The 18840-nt window shown below is 51.6% G+C and overlaps 2 protein-coding genes across 7 annotated transcripts in view; one reads left to right on the forward strand and one right to left on the reverse strand.

Annotated features, from left to right (window-relative positions):
- The window catches only part of LOC120537906, a 125636-nt gene that overhangs the window by 12270 nt on the left and 94526 nt on the right, over nucleotides 1-18840 (forward strand). For 2 of the 5 annotated variants that reach the window (XR_005635410.1, XR_005635412.1), the window contains exons 5-6: nucleotides 7765-7871; nucleotides 15110-15194. Coding sequence is in view for 2 of the 5 variants with exons in the window: in XM_039767168.1 (XP_039623102.1) it covers nucleotides 15110-15211 (102 nt within the window). In the remaining 3 variants the exon portion in view is untranslated. Of the gene's footprint in view, nucleotides 1-7764; nucleotides 8112-15109; nucleotides 15363-18840 lie in introns of those variants that run through there. The other 3 variants (XR_005635411.1, XM_039767168.1, XM_039767169.1) reach the window with 3 other exon arrangements.
- Nucleotides 8385-18803, reverse strand: acer1 (alkaline ceramidase 1). 2 transcript variants are annotated; one of them, XM_039767172.1, is made up of 7 exons: nucleotides 17914-18803; nucleotides 16278-16381; nucleotides 16027-16141; nucleotides 15369-15507; nucleotides 13230-13340; nucleotides 12948-13085; nucleotides 8385-9241 (listed from the first exon to the last, which is right to left on the reverse strand). In XM_039767172.1, exons 2-7 carry the CDS (start codon nucleotides 16368-16370, stop codon nucleotides 9064-9066), a joined length of 774 nt encoding a protein of 257 aa, XP_039623106.1. In that variant the 5' UTR covers nucleotides 16371-16381; nucleotides 17914-18803; the 3' UTR covers nucleotides 8385-9063. The 2 variants fall into 2 exon arrangements, with proteins under 2 accessions (XP_039623106.1, XP_039623104.1); XM_039767170.1 differs by having other exon boundaries at nucleotides 13203-13340.

Below are 18840 nucleotides of genomic sequence, written 5' to 3' on the forward strand. Positions count from 1 at the left end.
AAGACAACCCAATAACACGAGCATTACGGGCAAACAACCAATGACGTGGCAGTAATGACCGAAACAAAGAATCGGTCTGTGTGCTGTCGGGAACTCGGGGGTCCAACAGCCTGTGGCCATTCCTGAGTCTTTGAAGAGGCCGTGACAAGGCTCAGGGGGCTTGACTGGTGGAGTTTGCTCTGCTGACACGCGTCTTGGTGGGCGGTGGGCAGTGAAGTGCTCATGATGGACTCCTCACGGTGGTAGAATCCAATGTCAGGATTAACTGCTGCTGTAGGCCAATAGACTTCCAGGCAATCGGATAGAGTGGCACAATGGGCAGGAGATGAGGTTGCACGTCTGTTCATGAATTAATATTTAAAGATAAATAAAAAGCAAACAGAACGCGGCTTTACAGAGCAACCCACCTGCTGGTGCCACTTGTGCAGTGTCGGGTGGCACATCAGCTCGTAGTTACAGTTGAGTCCCTGATCAGCTGTTCTTAGCCGGCTCATCGTCTGACTTTATGCAGCTGTCCCCCTTAGTGGCCTGTCCTGGTCACATTTACTGGGGTCATAAATCTATAGCCTGTCCCTTATCCTCCAAGCCTTTGTCCCTGGGGTGGGGTGGTTGGCTTATAAAATCTAAAGTGGTCCCCTAATTAAAGGTCTTCACTTACCTGGCAAGTCATAAATGTCCTCAAGGAAGAGCTGGCTCATGAAGCTGCCCTGCATTGTAAAGTCGGGTAGTCTGATAATAACCCAAACATTTCTATTGTTAATATTTTTTATTATCTGTCAGCTGATAGGCTTGATTTACCCACCAATGCATTCTTTTTTGTAACTTTTGAACTGATCTAATTAGTCAGAAGAAAAATCCAACTGCAGCCTTCATAGTCGGTGCTTTGGATGTTTTATCCCGAGAGGCGGACCACCGGATGTGTATGCCAGTGTTGTCTTGCCTGAGGCTGGCGTCAGTCACATGGCACAGTTTCTAGTTGAAGGGGATGTCAGGCCTGACAAGTGCAGTCGCCCGGGTCTGTCAGACTACACACCTGGCGGATGTCTGCTTATGTGACCAGCAGTGTGTCGGATATCTCGTGTTGTACAGATGGAGACGTGAGCCTCCCAGGTCCTTCGTACCTTCGTTCTCGACTCTCGCTCATCTCACCCACGCACAGAGCCTGTCTATGACTTGCGACGGAAGCAGAGCTGACTGATTTTATGGGGGTGGCTGGTCAGACCGAGTCGCTGAGGGTGTCCGACTACACGAGTGCCGGTCCTGTGAGTGGACCCCCAGTGCCTCCCGACTTGCTAAGATTACGTCCGTGAAGTCTGCGGCTGACAACCACTGGAAATGTCGTGTATGTCTGTGACATGGCCGCAACGGGCACTGAAGCTCAAACCTCCAGCCTTGGCCTTCTAGGAAGTCACGAGGCCTCGATTCTCTTGAGACTATGAAGGGTGAACGTCATGTGCGGCGTATCTTTACCAGGGAGCCCCCCTTCCTCTGCAGATCTTGGTGTGGGGTAGAAGGGTGTCAGCTTAGGGGGCATTGGGGCTCCTTTAGGAAGAGATGGGCCCTGTTCCACCATAACGGGTTACCGATGTGTTGGCGCTTAGTCGAGGATTGTTTAAACTGGGTATGGCGATGCTTAGAATTGTACAGGGAGGAACAAACAAAAGTGTAAAAATAAAAATGTGTATAACGTAAATTGTGAGCCAACATTTAAATGTAAAAGTAAAATGAAGAACACATTAAAAACAGCTTGGCCTAATGGTGCAAATACCAAAAAGTGAGTTGGAGTTGCAAGTAGAGGAGCGTAAGTGCGATAATACAGGCAGGCCGCTGGTTACGGACATCCGACCGACGACGTACAAACGGGGCCGCAGCTGCGACGCATGTGCCTACGTAACTTCGGCCTGGGGACGCTGCAAGCGTCCCTCGGGCGGTGACCCACCGAGGCCACAGCTGTCACTCGTGTGCAGGACGGAGGCTTGATGGGGCGGATCGCTGCCCGCCCACAATGCCACTGCAGCTACTGCTCCTGACTGGACGCAAGCTGGATGGAGCGGAGGGGGCGTTTCACTGCCCGCCCACCACACACGGCTGCCCCGTTCGTTCTCGGTGGGCGGCTGGTGACGCTGCAAGCGGTGACCCGGTTGTGGCTGAACGGGGAGGCGGGAGGTTGCATTGTAGGGTGGCTGCCTGTTGAATGGGGGCGGTGGTGGTGGGTGATTCACTACCCGCCTTTGCCAGCACTGTGTTTGTTCTCGGTGGGCGGACGCTGCAGGCAGCATAGGGTAGTGGAGGTGACTTTGTGGTGAAGCGCCCCTCGCCACCCTCATTCATTCTCGTTCTTTACGCACATAGCAGGAAGTCGTCTCTCGCCAGTACATCGGACGTGTTGACGACGGGTGCCTTCCTGCTGTGATCGCGTGTGCAGTTCTGTGCTGAGGAGCTCATCTTAACCTTTGGTCTTCACCCTTCAAGAATGTCTCTGAAACACAAACCTGATGCAAGTGCTGGCGAGACAGTAAAGAAGAGAAAAACCAGCGCCATGGAAACTAAAGTAGAAATAGTAAAAAGGTCAGAGAGACGTGACACTCCATCATTCATGGGCAGAGCACTTGGTTACAGTCGGTCACAATAGCATTTATTATAATAATGGACCTGCTCCGACTTAAGTGCAAACCCCCTGTCCCTATCCGTACGTAACCTGGGGACTGCCTGTACTGTATAGCAATCACAGAAACCTGGCTAAACAGGAAAGATGGCGATGAGGGGTACACATTTATTAGGAAGGACAGACAGAACTGAAAAGGAGCTGGGGTTGCTCTTTATGTCAAACAGAATTTAATTGCAAGTCCTCTTCAGCTGGACGATGAGCCCCATCTTAGTGAGGACGTCTGGCTTCATCTGCAAAGGGAAAGAGGTCTTATTGTAGGGGTGTGTTACAGACCACCCAGTGCAGACAGAAATTGCAACACACACCTTTTTTAGTAACATTGAAAGGTCAAGTTTATTGGGGGGCTATAACTGTCTGATTATTAACTGGCATAACCTTACAGATGGTGGAGTTTTTAGACATAATCAGCGACTGTTGAAGCACCAACATGGGGTGCAGTCTGTCTGGATTTAGTGTTTCGTAATAAACAGGATAGAATTGGGGGTGTAGAGGTGATTGGACCACTAGGGTCACGTGACCAGAATGTCATACAGTCCTCAGTGTTTTGTAAAGAGTGCAGAAGCAAAGACTAAAACTGTGAAGTTGAACTTTGGTCAAAACAAATTTTGAGCAGATGTGACAAACTCTGAGGAGGATAGACTGGGGTGAACTGTGAAATGTGGAGACAGTCGAGGAGCAGCGGAACGGGTTTAGAAATGTAATGCAGGACAGGACAGATACAGACGTACATTTGGAATTAATAGGAAACTCTACAGTGGGTTAATAAAGAGTTAAAAACAATCTGCAAAGGGAAAGTAAGGCGTATAAGACTAATGACTGCAAAGTGAATCACATGGCGGGCAACCATTAAGAAGAACATCAGGGAGGCTGAAAGACAGTTGGGGAGGATCAGAGCAGAGAAGGAGAAAGACGAGTGAAGAGATTCTTAAAGCAGTAGAAGAAGAGACGAGGAGGAGGTGAAGTGCATCAGGAATAGTAAAGGGGGACTAAAAGACACAGACAGTGAAATAGCAGATGAGCTAAACTCACATCATTCTGAGGTCTTCACAAGTGAGCCAGCGGATGAGTTCAGAGCAGTAACAGGGACTACTAAGGAGGTGCTGAGGGATTTGGAAATTAGAGAGAGAAGAGCTGTGATGATTAAATAGGCTGACATCACACAAATCACCAGGAGCAGATCAGATTCACCACAGAGTTCTTAAGGAGGCCAGCGAGTTCAGATATGAACCCATGACACACATTTTTAGGAAGTCACTGCGCACTGGAGAGATTCTGAAGGACTGGAAAATGTCAAATATCATCCCATTATATAAAAAGGGTCACAGGGCAGATCAGAGCAACTATAGGCCAGTAAGCTTAACGTGAAACATCACAGGAAAATTAATGGAAGGAATTATTAAGGAGAAGATTGAGCAACACATGACAAGGACAGGACAGTCAGCGTGGGCTCAGAAGAGGGAGGTCGTGTTTTACTAACAGGCTGGAATTCTAGGAAGAGGCAATAAAAGGAGACGACCAGAGAGGAGCAGATGAGATTATTGATGAGGACTTTCAGAAAACATTTAATAAGGTGCCACATGAGAGGGTGGGCATCAAACTAAAAGAAGTGGCACTTCAGGGTGATGTGTGCAGATGGGTGCAGAATTGGCTCAGACACAGGAAGCAGAGGGTGATGGTGCGAGGAACCTCATCAGAACTGGCCGATGTTAAGAGTGTTGACCAGCAGGGGGCAGTGCAGGGGCCGCTGCTATTGTTAATATCTAGAAATGATTTAGATAGGAATATAAGTGACAAACTGGTTAAGTTGGCAGATGATACCAAGAGAGGAGGATTAGCAGAGAATTTGGAATCCATTATATCATCACAGAAGGACTTGGACAGCAGACAGGCTTGGGCAGATTTGTGGCAGATGAAATTTAATGTCAGTAAATGTAAAGAATTACACATAGGAAGTGAAAATGTGAGGTTTGAATACACAATGGGGGTCTGAAGATCGAGAGTCCACCTTATGAGAAGGATTAGGAGTCGTAGTGGACTCTAAGCTATCGACTTCCAGACGGTGTTCAGAAGCCATTAACAGACTAAGGTCAGGTTATATAGCGCCTTGACATGTGGAGGACAAGTCACAGGAGGTTCTGCTCAGGCTGGTGAGGCCTCATCTGGAGTCCTGGGTGCAGTTTGGGTCTCCATAAAGACATAGCAGCACAAGAGAAGGTCCAGAGAAGAGCGACGAGGCTGATTATGGGGGGCTACAGGGGAAGAGTTATAAGGAAAGATTAACAGAGCTGAGCCTTCACAGTGATGAAGAGGAGACCTGAGTGAAGTGTTTAAAATGATGAAGGCAGTGACTTTAAAAATGAACCACAGACATGTGGAACGAGTGACTAAATAGTGTGGTGGACAGTACATCTTTACAAACCTTCTTCACCTCTGGACCTGATGTTTCTCATCGAGCTTGTTGAGCTCCATGGCCTCCTCTCGGCACAGTTGCTCTAATGCTCTGTGAAGCCTCTGGTGAAGCCTCTGGTGAAGCCTTCTGTTTCCATCCATTTGCTGGTTGCTTGCAGCTGCCCCTCGCTGTTTGGGGTCACAAAGATGTGATGTTCTTTTAGACAGCTGAGCTGGACAACAGGGACAGAAGCGCATGCTAGGCTGAGTGGTCTGCTCTCGTCACACTTGCTCTGGTGGTCCTCTTGAAACCTGACAAGGCTAACGGACTCCAACGTTGAAGCTCTTGAGCTTTTACTCACCAATCACTGCTGTCTGTCTTTCTCTTGAAGTCTCTGAGGTGATTTCTTTTGGTCCCGGTGGTCCAACAGGCTTTGCCCAGCACCTTTAGACCTGATCTTGCAAAGATTATTGGTGTAACGATCTTGAGGGAGATGCTGTTGAGGCAGGTGGCTTTTAGTGGAACTTCACCTGCTCTGCTGTTTCTGTCACGACGTCCATGACCTCCTCCTTTTAATTCTTCAATGTGGCTGGCTGGGCACCTGCCTGAGGTGTTTGTCCACTGTGGAGCCTCATCCACTATGCCAGCAGTAATTATGCGGGTCTGTCCAGTTTTAGCTGCCAGTCGGTGATAAGTTAGAAGCTTCTCTCAGAGGAGCAGGAGTTTCTAGAAGTAAGCAGTGACTGTTAAGTAGCTCAGCATCTCAAAGCAGCAACGCGGGGGGACGCCTGTCTGGATTTAGTATCTTGTAATAATCAGGATAGGGCTGAGGGGACAGAGGTCGTGCTTGAGGGGACAGAGGTCCTGTTTCTACCTAAGATGGCTGTGAGAGTTCAGAAAGCTCAGGGTAGAAAGCTGCTTTACATGAATGTTTTTCCAGCTTCCCATAGTTCACCATAGTTCACCATGTCCCCGAGCCACTGTAGTCTCCCAGGTGGCACTGGTTTTTCCAGTTGAGCAAAATTTGAGTGCGATGGCAATTTGATAAGTGACTTCATCTGAAGGTCGGATTTCAAGCCTGGGATTGAAGGTCTCCTGATGGTCCAGAGATCTCTGATATCCGCTGTCATGGAGGTGAATCCTGAGTCCATTTGAGCCGTCTGATTAGTGGACGGGAAATGTAGGTACAGTGCTGTGAAAAAGTTTTTGCCCCCTTTCAGATTAGGTCTCCAACCATCCCTTTTCTGTCTCCCTGCCACCTCCTCTGACTCCATCAGGAAGATGCCGAGGCTTTCCCAGACATGATGTCTCCAGTGCATACTGGGGTCTCCTCCAGGTGGGACCTCCCTGAAATGGCTCCCCATGGGGATGCCCAGGCAGCCCCCTGATCAGAAGGCCACACCACCTGAGTTGCTTCCTTTCGCTGTGCTCTACTTTGATGTCCGTGTCCCTCATGCCATCACCAAGGCTGAGCCCAGGTGCCCTGTGATGGACGCTCATTTCGGCCGCTCGTACCTGAGATCTCAGTCTTCTGGTCAGAGTCTGCAGCTTGTGACCCCAGCGGTGAGGGTTGGTGTGCAGACTGACTGGTAAATCGAGAGTTTTGCCCTTTGGCTCAGCTCCTCCGTCACCACGACTGACCGATGCCAGGACTGCGGACGCTGAGCCAGTCTGCCAGTCCATCTCCCACTCCCTTTATGCTTCGCTTAAGTCAGGACCCCGAGATCTTTAAACTGCTCCACTTGAGGCAAGACCCCATCCCAACCTGGAGAGGACCCTCCACCCTTTTCCAGCTGAGGACCACCGTCTCGGACTTGGAGGTGCTGACCCTCATGCTGCCTGATTTGTGTTTGTTTGTCAGCCCTTTGGACAAAATGGAGTTCAATTGCTGCTTAATAAGCTCACGTCATGAAGTCACGCGGCATCTGTGTAAAAGTAACGGCGGACCCCCCATAGTCACTCTCTTGAGCAGCAGAGCCGACTTCATTCATAAGTCACGTCCCCTGACTGCACACGACCAGCCCTGGAGAATCGAAGACTTGAGCACAAATGTTCTAGAAGACCCCTCACTCAGGTGGGCTTCAGTTTTTAAAAGACTGCCCTTAAACCTCTCCTCGCCAGTATATTCCGTGACCCCTGACCCACTTTGTGCCCCCTTAAACGGCTCCGTCCTCCTCTCCTGCGTTTTGTGGTCTGCCCCTTTGCTCCTTTCAGATTTTATTTTTTTACACCTCGATGGACTGGACTTGATTTTTATTTATTTGTTCTTCTGCTGCTTCTCCTCCATCAACACGAAAACTGATCAGCGGCTAAGACCCCCCTGGCATCTCGCTGCAAGATCCAGGAGTCCTGCTTGCTAAATGGCCGGGGGGTTCATTCCTTTCAGCCCCTCGCAGTCGTTTGTCTCCTCCGTCCTTCGACGTATTTATTTCATCTTTCTTCCTTTTCTCTTTTTCGGAGATGAGTGACACGTTGTGTTTCTGCTGCCTTTACGTTTTACACACCCGGCCCTCCCATCTGGAGACCTGCACGCGCCGCCGTGTTGGGGGTCTTGACGCTTTTGTTGAGTATTTGTGTCTTTGTAAAACTCAAATCCGAGTCGATAACAGAAACGTCTTTCAAGGCCGAAGCTGCAGAGACCCCCATTGCGCCTCACTGTGTCCCCCAGTCAGCTGATGCCCGTTCTCTCCTCGTGTCTCATTGGCAGAGTGTCAGGACCTGATCCAGCACTGCCTTCACGTGCAGCCCACCGAGCGCATCATGCTGGACTATCTGGAGTTTCACCGCTGGATGACCTGACGGCGCCCCCCGGAGGTGAGTGCCCCACCCTGCGCGCGTTAGGGTCGCTCCGTGTGTGTGTGTGTGTGTGTGAGAGACGGTGGGCCGCCCACATTTGCTTTCTTCGGCCCTGCGTGATTCTCCTCAGCCTGTCTGATGTCCCCGAGCCGTTTTTGGATGTCACGCCCATGGCTGTGACTAATGAGTGGCAGGTGAGCCGTCGTGTCCCCGTCACAATCCCACTAATGCCCCGCACTGACTTTGGGTTTCGTTCGTAACTTCAGCTCCACTTCTGTCCTTGTCCCAAGTGCTGGACATTTGTCACTTGTCCATGCTACTTGATCCCAGGGGCTTTGGCATTTCGGGTGGCAAGCTACCAGGGCATAAAATGTGAAGTGCCCCTGGACGGGTGCCACTTGTGTTGAAATTCACCGGGCATCGGTAGCAGCATTCACGACTTGCGTTTAGAGCTCATTCGGCGTCATTCGCTCTGTCAGTTGAGTTTCTGTTGTTGTGTTTTAATTTTTATTAAAATAAAAGACAGACGAGTTCTGTTAAAATACAATTTATTATCCAGTGGCTGAAATGAGCTTTGATCACAAATTAGAAAACCTGAGACACCACTCAAAAACAGGTGACGTCTGCAGAAGAGCGCCCCCTGTGGCCAGAGACGGGCACCACGCCACACACACGTGCAGAATGAGAGTATTCGGACCGATCTGGAAATGCCAGCCTTCTGTTCAGGCGGTCGAGACCCCGATGGAAACGCCAGTGGGATGACATTTGATGACATCTCATCTGCCACCTTGAGCGAGTCCGTCCCTCCATCTCCTGTCCCAATTATGTCATTCTGTATGTAGCCCAGGGGGATGGCAGGTGCCAGTCCATCGTGGGGCACACTGGTGTGGTCATCCATATGTGACCAGTTACCAAACAGAGGACTTTGGGGAACTTTCTAGATGTACTTGTTGGTCTGAATGGCCTGCTCTCGTCTGTTATCTCCTTTGTAGATGCCAGTTAAGCTAAGGTGCCCGCTTTTGGGAGTAGGTGAAGATTCCACCACAGGAGCACTGAGCACTTTGGCGGATTCGGCCCAAATCAGTTCTTTCAAATGCGGAACAGTAAGGCCCTTGATGCGTGATGTTACCCTCGCGGTGATTTGTGTGCCACGTTAGACTGAGTTGTCGTTCACAGTGGGCACCGGAGTCTCTGCCGTCCACCATTCCCTTCAGCACTGTTTCTGCAGCCTGGCCTTGTAGTTCACTGATAAATATGGAAGTGCCACCTTCCAGTTGTCTCCCGGCCAATAATGAACCTCTGGTTTGGCAAAAGGAATTTCATACTGGGCATCAAAGTAGGCAAAGAGTGTGCAGCCATGGGCTGATGCCACCGAGATGAGGATGTGCCTGTGGACAGAGAAGCAGAAGGAGAAGGTGAGGGATTGGCGAGTGCTGATGGCCGTGGCAACTTCACTGTTTCACCTCCATTAACTTTTCTTCATTCAGCTCAGCCATCTTATTAAACCTGACCAGGGCTGTGGGGCTGCTGGTGCCCATCTCAGCATGCATTGGGCACAGTGCAGGGGTGCCAGTTCTTCACAGGGCAAAATATCAAACCATGAGGACAATCAGACAGCTAAACGGACAAACTGGGGGGCCTCCCAGTAAGTCGTGGGCAGATCCGGTGACCCTGAGATTTGATGTCACCTGCCTGAGCCGCTGGGCACTGCCCTGTGTGCCTCTTTTGCTTGGCACATTTCTGGACTGTTGGTGCCAAGTCAGGATTTGTCTGAAGTGCCCATGCTGCTCATTGGCACGTTGGACTCTGAGCACCTGGCACTGCTGCGGGTAAGCATGGCCAGCACTGATTCCTGGCCTCTTGTTCTGGGGGGCTTTGAACTCGAGGGTCCGCAGTAGGGGGACACTTTAAAAAAATAAATAAAATAATAGAATAGCAACTCGCCCCTTCAGATGCTGTTGTAAATGAAAAATGTTCAGCTGATCACAAAGTACATAAGGAGGTTAAGTTCCAAAATTTAGTGCTGTGAAAAAGTATTTGCCCCTTCCTGGGATCTTCATCTTCATCTTTTTCTTCACAAAGAATGGCTTCAGCCCTTTAGACAAAATGCAACGCCAGACAAAGGGGACCAAAGTGAGCCCCATTCCTGGAGTGCCTGCCACCTGATACTATTAAGGGTCAAGTTCTCTGATGGGCAGCAGGCCTGTGTGAAAAGGTAACTGCCCCCTTGGCTCCTGAACGTGGCCAGCCCTGCTAACCTAAAGCTCACAGTGAGGGGGGCGTCGTCAGCACAACAACAGCGGACCTCCATCAAAGGAAAGGTCCAGTCAGTTTAGTGTTACAAAGCCATTTCTGAGGCTCTGGCGCTCCAGCATTTTCTCAAATGGAGAACATCTGGAGTTGGGGGAGTTGACTTCTCAAGGAAAACCAGCCTGGCAAAATGACCCCAAGAGCCCAATGACGACTCATTCCAGAAGTCACGGGGGATCCCAGAAGGACATCCCAAGAATGGCAGGCCTGTCCAGCCTCGGATAAGGTTGGTGTTCAGGACTTCATGACGAGAAACATATGGAGGAGAAATTGAGATTTAGGGGAGAGCAGCAAGGAGGAGGCCTCGGCTGTCCAACGGCGAGACGATCGTCAAGCCAGACGAGTCAAAAGCAGAACGCTGTAGATGGCACACAGGCCAGCATGCTTGGCGGCAGACCTGCGATGAAGCATGGAGGTGCTGCTGGGACGGGCAGGTCCTGGTCCTGGTGCTGGTGAGGCCTAACTGAAGGACCCAGGAAGTGAGCCAAACATCCTTAAGGGGACCATCCAGCCATCAGATGCTCGTGTCTTTGGGTTTTGTGGCAGGACGAAGAGCCAAAATGCAAAAATCAAGCTGACAAGTCAGTGACGCGGCCCACTCGGAGTCCTCACCTGAACGCCTTAGTGAGGACCTGAGATGAGCGGCTGACACTCGCAGACCTGCCGATGTGTCTGACTTGAGACAAATCGGCAGAGGGGGCCACCATTTCTTAACAATGAAATGAGTGAAAGTGGAAGGTAGACATTAAAGCAGAGGACGCGTTTAGCTGCTCTTAACGACGACTGCAGCCCCTTTGTCAAGAATTGAAACTACGGGGGCAAGGACTTTTTCACACGGGTGATGGGAGTGCTGGATTACTTGTTCCTTGAATGAAGAAAGACGTGTGTGTCACTTGGGTCTAAAGGCATTCATTGTGTCAAATCTGCAAGAATGGGACCATCAGCAAGGGGGCAAATACTTTTTCACAGCACAATTTTAAGTCCCAAGAGTGTAGCACTTATTTAACGGGCATACTCCTATTCCATTTTTAGTCTAACAGACCTCCTCTTGGGGACGTGTGCTGCGTTTGTCACTTAATGACGGGTCCCTGACCTCCTGAGACTCGTGAACGTCTACACCGTCTGTCACTGACGAGCTCTCCATGCACGGTGGGCTACGATCCCACTGCCATGGCCAGGTGACTTTATACCCTCGCTGGCAAAATGATTGTCTTTGGTCTTGATTTTCTTTTTTTTATTGCAGAAATCGACACTCGGGCAATAGGATGGGGCAGCAAAACTAACTGAGATATGTGGGGGGCTCGGGTACCTTGTGTGTGTAATAGCCCCCCAAAAAACTAGTTTCTTTGGCTTTGGGTGACCATTTGTATTTTGCTGTTAATGGTTATGGGACAATTAGGCTTATGGAGTCATTTCTGTACCGGGTGCAAAATCCAGTCACATTGTGCCAATCGGCGTGCAACAAGTCGCCAGTGCCACAACACTAGGGTGGGCAACAGCCTAACCTGCAAAATGCCACCTTCCTTAACTGACCTTGAAATGATGGCATCTCTGACTAGACCACCCTCTAGCATCTGAGCTCTCGCACTGATAGGGACCCTCAACATGTCGCCCCCTAGTGCCTGAGCTCTGCCCACGTTGCCCCCTAGTGCCTGAGCTCTGCCCACGTCGCCCCCTAGCGTCTGAACTCCATCTCTGATTGTAAGTTTGACTGCATCGCCCTCTAGTGTCTCACTCTGGCATGAATATCCCTGGCCATAGTGCCCTCTATTGTCTGAAATCTGCTACAGATGCTACCCTCGACTTAAATGCCCCCTAGTGTCTGAACTCCGTTATAAATTGGACCACATTGCCCTCTAATTGTAAGACTAATCACTTCATCGCCCCCTAGTGCCTGAGCTCTGCCCACGTCGCCCCCTAGCGTCTGAACTCTCGTATCATTTTATCAGGTCCTTATTTTCACACTGGCCGAATCCAGTAAGCCCCCCCACTCGTTGCGTGTGCTGACCCCAGGGGTCCTGTGAGCAGAACTTCCCATCCTGGACGCGTCGGTCCTCCGTACCTGAAGCCGCTTCATTCTGTAAGACGATGGCAGAAGCAGAGTGGGCCAGTGCCGACTAAATTGTCTCTGCTGTGCTGGCCTGAAGTTATTCTTAGTTCTACCCACCCGATGGCCAAAGTTTCTGTTTTTTTTTTATCCCACAAGGACCCTCAGGATGCCCGTCACTGCGAATTTATGAAATGAATCCTCCGACAGTCCAAGCAGCGGGCGCTTAACTTGCCACCGTGGAGCCTTTTGAAGCCTCATCATGCTGATAACCCAAATTGTTCTTTCTCTTCAGTTCAATCCCAGGCGGGGGGTCGGGGGGGCCGCTGACTGATTGTCCTCTCTGACCCCACTTACTGCCTTAGTTAATTAGAAGGCCCGACACGACCCGCCAAACATGTAGGAATGGCGACCCCTTTGAGTGTCACATAAGCCAACGTTCTCGGGCCTGCTTAGCCTGCTTCAGGCCTAGTGGGGGGCCGGAGCCCACCCATATAGCATCTGGCATGAGACAGGAGGAGGCCATTGCCAGTTGGGCTGAAGGGCACATCTTTGGGGTGGGATGGCGAGAAGGCTGCACTCAGATGTTGAGTTGGGATCAGTGGGTCCAGGAGGTGGCAGCGCCCACCTCTCATCACTGTGACGTCAAGTGTGGCGATCATGTGATGCCATGGTAACACAAAAATACGAAAGCTCCCACCGCCACGCGGACCACCCTAATCTGAGAAGGCGCTCACCAGAAGCTGTGCAGGTAGCAGAAGTTGATTCTCCTCCAGAAGCCACAGAGCAGGCGGTCACTGAGCCAGCAGGAGATGGCCAAAGCCCACCAGGCGACGGTGGTGAAGGCGAGTCGCTGAATCTGAGGATCTGTGCAGCTGTGAGGAGGAAAAGCAAAGAGAAGGTCAGACTGAGGGGTCCGCCAGCTCATGGCCATCGAGGCCAACACCCCAGCTGCTCGTCATCGGTGTGTGACGCGGCTCCGAGACTCCCACCTCTTCATTTCCTGGCTGAGGACGTACAGGATGTGCAGCGTGATGGAGTTGAGCGCGTAGGCGTTGACGGTGGGCTTAGCGAAGGAGAAGACGGTGCTCAGGGTGGCCGTGATGAAGACGAGTCCAGCAAAGGTACACCTAAAGTAGGGAAAGAAAGAACACATGGAGAAGTGAGGGGGCATCAGACGAGACCACCACAGAAGTGTTCTGTCCTCTTGGACTGTGCCCACCCTCTTCATTTGGGCTTATCTGGCCTCCTGCCTCATCCTCACCGTAAGCCTTTTGATGAACGCCATTGAAAGTCTTGATGTTCTTTTTTGTGTGGTGAAGCCCGAGCAGCGGGTCAACTACAGGGGTCTGGTGTCATGGGGGGCTTTGGCCCACCCGGCCATTTCCTCCTTTTGCCCACCTTGTGCCCACCTTGTGTCTCCTCATCACAGGTCCATACGCACTTCACACCTACTGGACTTTCCTGGACTTTCTTCCAAGTGTCCCCCACTGTTGCCGTTTCCTCTCATTTTTTATTCTCTCCTTTCTTTTTTGAAACTCCGCACATTTGTCTCCACATTCTCACTTGTGCCACATCCAGTTTTACTGCCCGCGTCTCTGCTCTGCCCATCCCGGCTGCCCTTCCTACTGTGAAGGACTGGCATTTGTATGGAAGTACTGGAACCATGGGGGCACTTTTTCACATGTTTGTTCCTTGAAGAATGAAAGTTGTGTTTTAAAAACTGCTCTAATGCCAGCCAGCCATTGTGCCAAATGTGCACCTGCAGCAGATGGGGGCACTTACTTTTTCACAGCGTGCATGCCTGTCACTCCACACTTTCCTCCTTTCACTCATTTGGCAGATTTTTTTTTTCATGCCACATACCTGCCAGTGAAGTCTGTGCCATAGAGGCTGTGAAGCCACTGGGTCCCCCTGGCACTGACAGTGTGGGCACAGTGTGGTGGGCACTGTAAGATGACTGCCTGCTGCCCCTCTATGCTCATTGTAGACCCTTTAAATAAATCATCTGGAAAGGTGGCGCCACTTCCACATTGGCATAGCTCAGGTAAAGCACTGTCACTTGGCTCCGGCTTCAAGTCACTGTGCCCCATTCTTGAAGCACTAGGTTGGCAGCCGAGCAGATGCCACGCCCTATCAGTTTGAACCTCTGCTGCCTTGGCTGAGGTGTGACAAGGCGTTACCTGCTGTTTGCTGTAAGATGATCTCCTTCATAGCCACAGCTATTGAGTTTCAGCGGGCATTGACCCGCCAACAAAGGCTGTCACGTGGCACCTTGCAGAGACAAAGGGACACCTGACCCAGCGCGGCGTGTCAAATGTCTTAAGGGACCAGGGGATGAATCAAGTGGCGCAGGCCCATATGCTGTCAGGCTATGAGTTCAGCTCTTTGGGTGGGGGCACCGATGCCCACATACGAACACTCTGCAGGGATCGTCTGATCAAACGGGCACCTGCCGTCCATCCTCTGACTTATTCCAGTTCAGGGACACTGGGGGGGTTGGCAGCACTGGATGCGACACAAGCCTGGGCAGGGCAGCAATTCACTGTGGGCCCCACTCACCCAAATTAGAGCCCCCTGATGAACCCCTGCCATGCAAGCGTTTGGGGTGCAGAAGGAACCCTGAAAAGAACACGGGGAGAACACGCCAAGCACATGCAGACCAGAGAGGCAAAGCGCCAGTGGCCACGCTTGGTCTGAACTGGGGGTCCTCTGACTTGGGGCTGGTGGGCCACAGTGAGTTTTGCTCCACGCCAGTTTCTTTTCCTTCTCGCTAATACGCTCTTTGAGAGTCCCGACCCCCTAATCTCATTTTCTGTATTCCCCATTTTTAATCGCTTCTTACTGAGCAGCCCACCCTCTAGATGGGGTCCGCTGACACCCGTGTTTCATGTTTCAGGATGGACGACTGCTGATTGGGAAGAGGAGATCAACAAGGTGGGGGGCGAGCGATGGCAGTAGAAGGGGCACAAAACAACGAGGAGAGTCACTTCCACCTTAGCCCACCAGGATCCGAGCTGAGCCCCCCACTTTGAAGCCTTCCCTTTGTGTTTACAATTCAGTGAGCAGGAGGGGCTCAACCGCAAAAACAAGCCCTCAGGGTTCACCACTGGGGGGTCCTCCACGTTTGGTGCCATAAATCCCCTCGGGCTCCTCACCTGTCCTTGATGAAGAATGGAAACCGGTGGCGTGGGAACCAGAGGGTGTAGCCGATGGCCAGGACCCAGAGGATGGACAGCTCGTCCAGCAGCTGCCCCATGTAGCTGAGGGTCATGTGGTAGTAGGCTGAGAAGACCCCTGTGAACACAAGAGAGACGAGCTGGCATTAGAATGACTGAGTAGCAACACACGGGCACTCAGAGCGACCACTAGGGGGCCACGATGCCAGTCCCCAGCCGAGCTTCTCTTCATTGTCTGACAAGATGGGCCAGAAAGAGGGGGCACACCAGTCACACCATCAGTCATTTTCAAAACCACTTAACGCAGTTCAGGGGCACAGGAGGTGCAGTGCCTACCCCAGCAGTACCCTGAACGGAGTGCCAGTTCATCAGAGGGCACTCTCTCTCACATCACACAGACCACAGTTTGAACCCGGATCCCAAGCACTAAACACTGAGCCACCGTAACTGGGCCGTAAGATGTGGTCCATAATCAGGCTGGGATTTGAACCCAGATATCTTCAGTGGTGTGCCACCCACCCAACCTCCTCATGATGATTCCCCCCACCCAAATTTCACAAGCAGTCTGCCTGTGACCCCAGACAACGAGTGGACAACATGGCTGGAGCTGCCCAAAGCGGCGGTGACAAAGAATTACCAACGATCATCATCATGAGCCACACCAGGTGCACGGCGTGGGTCCTCTGCTTGGCATACGGGTGCAGCAGGTACATCATGATAGGGGCAAAGATGAAGAAGCTGGCACTGCTGACCTGTGGAGAGATGACAGAACACCCACCATGGTGATCCAGGTTCAACCAGCACACACGATCCTGACTGGACTTGAGCAGCGCAACTGCAGCCCCCCCAACTCCCCCACCCATCAGAGTGACGGCGGCCCCTCCTCACCGTATTGTAGAATTCGGCCACCCCCTCAGAAAACTGGAAGTTGTCTTCACACCAGTCCACCTCGGAGCTCTGGTAGGCGAGGACACTCTCCATCTTTGTGAGTCCTGCAAGACAACAACCACAGTGGACCCATGAAGTGGACAGCTGGCCACAGGTGACCACTCAGCTCGCTGACTTGGGCCGGTGGGCTGACCACCATGAACACTCTTTTTACTGCCACCTGTACCCGTAGAAGCACATCTGTGGTCACTTGGATGTTTCTGATGGAGACCAAAGTGTGGCCCTGCCTGTGACGTGTCCGCTCATTCTGACCCCTGTTGGCACAAGCTCCCGGTGGACACTGTACCCCCAGAAAGTCATCTGACCACAGGGTAAAGCCATCAGTAAAGTCACCCCGGCTCTCTGCATGTATCCTACAATGTCTACCAGCTAAAGTGGTACCCTGGCCTCCTGGTCTCACCTCTACAGGTCACCTCCATGGACAGAGTGGCCCTTACAAGAGACACAGGGACTCCAGTCTAGCACCCCCTCTAGTGGACACTAATTTCCCTTCACCTGAAAAGCACAGCATAGTGGGGACGCCTGCTGGCCACATTTGACCGTTGCACTTGATGACTGATTCTGTCATTCTGCCCCCTGGTGCCCCCCATGGCACACTGCCAGCCTGCTCCTGGGTCACCATGCACGTTCATCGGTGCTGACGGCTTGTCGCCCTCTGGTGGCCCCACACTGTCCTGCAGGTATCCCCTCCGCGGCACCGAGTAGCATCTGCTCCTTTTGTATAAACTATCATGGTGGGCTTTCGATACAGAAGGCGCTATATTAAACAGTGACTGTTAGATTAATCTAACAACAAACCGCTGAGTCTGCTGGGTGCTCCTGTGATGGTGGCAATTTGGACGGGATTGCACTTTCGTTTTGGTAAAATGCTGCATAAAAACATTTCGATTGGAAAGACCCCCAATGCCTGTCAGAGCGGCACTTACAGGGTGAGGGTACAGCTTTCATTTTCTAATTTGTCCCAAATAAAGGAGCCCAACCCTGCACGGAATGAACGATAGTAGTTTCGCAGACTCCCTGAATACCTGGCGGTCACTTGCCTGTCGCCTGCGGTGTCGCCCGCCGTGCCGTGTTATTTGTTCTGGTATGTTTGTAGGGGTAGGGTGTTGGATGTTAGCCATTATGGATACAAGAAGTCGATCAAAATGACAACCTTCAGTTGGCCAACTAAAACAAGACAACATGCGAGTTTTCTGTCATGGACGTGTTTGAAAGGCAACCGGCTTCCCGGCCATCAGCACGTCCTCCTCACATCTGCTTTGTGAACCGCGCAGGTGACAACACCGGCAGCCGCCAGTCCAGTCGGGACGGCTGGGCATCTCCAAGCCTCCCCCGTAAAAGGAAAGTTTTAAGAAAGTCGTCAAAATCCACAAAGAGGCGGCCAGCCGGGGGTCCCACCCTGCTGTTATGTTCAATTGGGGGCATCAAAAGGAAAAAGGCGTGAAATGGAGAGAAAAAAAGGCAGCCGTTAACGGCGCACGAGAGCCGAAGCCCAAACCGGATGGCCGTTAAACCTCCCACTCGGACGCCAAACCGCCGGCTGTCCCAGGGCTCCCCGAGCGCCCCTAAGCCTTACCTGTGCCGCACGCTCCCAACTGCAGGCGCCCGGTGCGTCAGTGGCAGCTTCAAAAGCGTGCGTCTCCTGGAAACGCCAGCGCGCCACTCACGCTACCTGCGACAAGAGGTGACGGTCACCACCGCTGCGCTCTTAAGAACACTCGTCACCCCAGCCAGTTTTTCTGGTTTATTCACAGTAAAGAATCCGGCAGGACAACTTGGTGTCCATTCAAGAGGACCGGTTCTGCGATTAAGACGTTAATTAGGCGGCGACTGCTGCGCGGACGAGAGCCAAGTAGACCTGAGGTAACAGCCACCCCAGAACAGGTTAGATCACCCACTATCGATAGATCTCGCCAGGGAACATCCCAAAGACCACCACATCAATAGATGCAAACCGTGAGTAGGGGGTGTCGGTCCAAATGAGCGGAGTCTGCTGCAGCCAACACCAGCATATACTGGTCTCCATTTATCAGGTCACACTAGAGTAGCTCTCTTGCTGCTGCCACAACTCCCCCACGAAGTCAGTCCGGTGGGCTCTCGTTCAGCCAGCTGTGTGTACTGCCAACAGCACAAGCTGCCATTACACCAGAGTGCACGCTGCCCACGTTTAGTATTCCAGTTAAACACAGGCCTTGGTAGTTAAGACAGTGTGCAGGTGGATGGGCGTTCACATACAGACGGGCATTAGTTACTTAACACCAGTCTCTGCCCACATAGCAATTCTTTGCTTATCCTCAGAGGCCAGACAAGACCCCCAACATCAACACTGGGGCTACTTTTCCCCCCATTCATGACCCTCAAACCACCCTTTATGCGTTTTATGTTCCTGCACAGTGTGAACTCTCATCCAAAGCAGCATCTTTACCATCTCCATTCATCCCCAAGCTGTTGTCCAGACTCCAAGTGAAATTAAACTGACAAGTTAAGAGCGCATATCCATCCC

The sequence above is a fragment of the Polypterus senegalus genome, chromosome 10 (genome assembly GCF_016835505.1).
Source record: "Polypterus senegalus isolate Bchr_013 chromosome 10, ASM1683550v1, whole genome shotgun sequence".
Classification (NCBI taxonomy): domain Eukaryota; kingdom Metazoa; phylum Chordata; class Cladistia; order Polypteriformes; family Polypteridae; genus Polypterus; species Polypterus senegalus.

Excerpts from the sequence above, each read along its gene's own strand:
- acer1 (XM_039767170.1), bottom strand. The coding sequence starts at position 16,370 with ATGGAGAGTGTCCTCGCCTACCAGAGCTCCGAGGTGGACTGGTGTGAA. Across the intron at positions 13,341-15,368 it reads CCATTCTTCATCAAGGACAG|GTGTACCTTTGCTGGACTCG; the intron begins GTGAGGAGCCCG and ends TCCCTACTTTAG. Across the intron at positions 9,242-12,947 it reads TGCTACCTGCACAGCTTCTG|GCACATCCTCATCTCGGTGG; the intron begins GTGAGCGCCTTC and ends CTCTGTCCACAG.